The 3,194-nt window shown below is 45.2% G+C and overlaps 1 protein-coding gene across 1 annotated transcript in view; it reads left to right on the top strand.

Annotated features, from left to right (window-relative positions):
• LOC103457026 (nebulin) overlaps positions 1 to 3,194 on the top strand; it is a 40,974-nt gene that overhangs the window by 23,030 nt on the left and 14,750 nt on the right. The window contains exons 46-52 of the mRNA XM_017301785.1: positions 113 to 220; positions 300 to 410; positions 497 to 598; positions 820 to 930; positions 1,043 to 1,153; positions 2,598 to 2,708; positions 2,793 to 2,894. Of these exons, the coding sequence (XP_017157274.1) occupies positions 113 to 220; positions 300 to 410; positions 497 to 598; positions 820 to 930; positions 1,043 to 1,153; positions 2,598 to 2,708; positions 2,793 to 2,894 (756 nt within the window). The remainder of the gene's footprint in view (positions 1 to 112; positions 221 to 299; positions 411 to 496; positions 599 to 819; positions 931 to 1,042; positions 1,154 to 2,597; positions 2,709 to 2,792; positions 2,895 to 3,194) is intronic.

Raw genomic sequence — 3,194 nt, 5'->3', positions numbered from 1 at the left:
ACAGGAACCAACTCAGGCAGGCAGCAAACCCAAAATAAGAAAACATTGAGGTCGAAGGGGTTTGCATATATTTTAAACAGTTTCTGAACGTTGATCTGTTTCTGATCTGCAGGTGAAATACAGAGCAGGCAGGAAGCAGCTGAGCTGCAGCCTGTTCTCTCTGCTGCCGCAGACCGATGAGATGAAGTTCGCCAAAGCTGTGATGGAGCTGCAGAGCGAGGTGAGGGACGGGAGAGCAGCTCACAGTTTAAACATGTTAAAACTTGTTTAATAATCAGTGTAACTTCATTTTGCTGCAGAATAAATACAAGCAGAAAGGCAGACAGGAGATCAGCTGCTCCGTTTTCCACCAAATGCCTGAAACCAAAGAGACGGAGTTCGTCAAGCAGCTCTCAGAAATGCACAGTGAAGTAAGACAGACTGAGTTTTCATCAATCTGTCGCTCACAGTAGCGGTACATTCAGTCATAAGTATTATTTGTTTCTGTCGTCCTCAGTATAAGAAGGACCTGGAGGATCTGCCCTGCTCTCTGTTCTCTCTGCTGCCTGAAACTCTGCAGACGCAGTTTGTTAAAGAAATGACCGAGACGCACAGCGAGGCCAGTTCAGGAACAATCTGAGTTATTACAGCCAAGAAAAGACGTTTTACAATCTGCTCATCTTACCGAGACACAATGTTTTTATAAGATAGGATCTTTATTCTGGTTATGTTGGTAGGAGATATAATTACAGAGTGTAAATAAACTTCAGATGCTGCTGTAACCTCAGAAACTACATGAAACATGTCAGGGGTAATTTTATTTTTATTTTATTTTTCCAGAATAAGTACAAGGAGGCCAGTAGGAAGGAGCTGGTTCAGTCTCTGTACTCTCAGCTTCCTGAGACCAAAGAAACTCAGCATGCGAAGCAGCAAACTCAGCTGTGCAGCGACGTACGTCCAGCTCATGATGTCATCATTCACCGCCGAACGTCTCTTATTTCAACGAGGAGAAAATTAAACCTGCATCTTTCAGCTCAGTTAGCTTCTCCTGGTCTTGTTGCAGAAAGCGTACAGGGAGGAGGGGAGGAAGGAGGCGGGTCGCTGTCTGTACGCCCAGATGCCCCAAACCATCGAAACCGTTCTGGCCAAGGAGGCGACCAGGACGCTGAGCGAGGTAAGACCAGAAACCAGGAACATTATTAAAGCAGGATTCACTTTGCTGGATCAGATTTGATAAACACAGAGTTCTCTGTTGGTTATTATTATTATTATTATTATTATTATTATTATTATTCCTGATTTATTGGTTTATTGATTAGCACTCTGGACTCTGAATCCAGCGATCTGAGTTCAAGTCTCTGTAGATCCATTTGTCTCTGATCCCGACATCTTCCATAATTTTTTTTGATCCCAGTCTTAGTTTATGGACTGTAATGAGACATTAGGCTCCAGTATAAGTTTCACAGTTTGTTCACCAAGTTCCTGTTATCTGAGAGGATCTGTCTGATGTAGCAGATCTTCTCCACATCAACATGACTGGATGTTAGCAGATCACATCAAACCTGAAGGTTTCTGAACCTTTTCCTAATTAAACATGAGCTACACCCTTCCTCCACCTCCAGGCCTCGTTAGCGCCACCTGGGGGAACAGCATCACCTGACAGGAAGCGAGCTGACAGAGTCTCAGTGGTAAAATGTGGGGATGTAGATGGAGGTTTTATTTGCCCCTCTGGGGCTGTGATGGAGCTCTGGTGGTGTTTTATGTGCAGAAGCCTGAAAACAGCAGCAGCTGCTGCTGCCTGCAGGCTCAGACTGACCTACTGACCCCAAACCCGGCACAGAGGCCTCAGGCTCAGAGATTAATGATAGGTTTTAGTTTTATTGAGCGTAAAAAAGACACTAAATTATTTATTTAAAATATAGAAAAATCAAAACATTTAATTAATGTTTTGATGAGGAATAAAATCACATCTTTAAAATAAAACAGATGGCTTCTCTGCCAATCTACATGAAATAAAACAATAGTATTTTATCAGTTGATCAGATTTTAAGTGATAATTTATTACTTCCTGTGACACATTTTATTTATCAAGTCTTCAAAATGGGAAAGACATCAGAACATCTCATTAAACTGAGGCAGATGTGACGTAGCTACAGACAATACTAACTAGCTGCACTGGATCCAGATAAAGTCTGAATATCATTAAATAATAATAATAATTTTCCTAAACGACTTTATTTTTTCTCATAATATCTAAAACCATAAAATCTTCTTTTCATTTTTTCCTGGTTCTCCTGCAGCAGTAAAACTCTTTGCTGTGATTCTTTTAGTTGCTCTGGTTGTTCCAGGTGAATCTTGTTAAAACTGACCTGAGCTGCAGCTCCACACATGATGGCGGCCTGGTTGCTGTGGGTGAACTGGGTGAACTGGGTGAACTGGGGCGGAGGCCTGATGCTCTGCTGGTTCCAGGTCACCTGACTGAGCGATGCCTCACCAACTGGAGCGTAGCATCAGAGCCTCCGTCCGTCTGCGTCTCCAGGCGGTTAAACTGTGTCGTCTCTCTCCACTTGAGCCAAATATCAGCCAATCGGTGACTGCGTCTCATTCTGCGTCTGCAGAAATCCTACAAGGAGAAGTTCAACCGTGAGAAGGGGAGGAGCGACTACAGCAGCATGAAGAACCTGCCGGAGGTGGAGCACGCCATGGAGGTCGCCAGGAAGCAGAGCCATGTAAACGCGCCGTTTCCACGGAAACACAAACACAGGCTCGATGATGTTCACACAGATTATTTTACCGCCTCCACCTGCCTGTAGGTCAGCTACAGGTCGGGCAGAGAGGAACTGCAGCGCTACAACCCGGCGCCCGACCGGCCCGACATCATCAGCGCCGCCAACGCAGCCAAGCTGGCCAGCGACGTGAGTCCGCTACACGTCCCATCACGCTCCACATCAGTTTCCATGACAACAGCCGTCCTCTGAGGGTGAAGATTAATTATAGAAGACGCTGAAGACGAACTCGTGTTCGCTCTAAATGAGTCCATGAATGTTTTACAGGACAGATGTGAGTTCAGCAGCTTTAACTCAGGATTTGTTTGAGCCGTCAGCCGGGTGCAGGTCCTCAGGTGTTCAGGTGTTCAGTTCCTCAGGTCCTCAGCTGTTCAGGTCCTGAGGTGTTCAGGTGTTCAGGTCCTCAGGTGTTCAGGTCCTCAGGTGTTC

This window comes from Poecilia reticulata, linkage group LG20, assembly GCF_000633615.1.
Source record: "Poecilia reticulata strain Guanapo linkage group LG20, Guppy_female_1.0+MT, whole genome shotgun sequence".
Classification (NCBI taxonomy): Eukaryota; Metazoa; Chordata; class Actinopteri; order Cyprinodontiformes; family Poeciliidae; genus Poecilia; species Poecilia reticulata.
The sequence above is the reverse complement of the archived record's forward strand: the minus strand, read 5'-3'. Positions and strand labels throughout refer to the sequence as shown.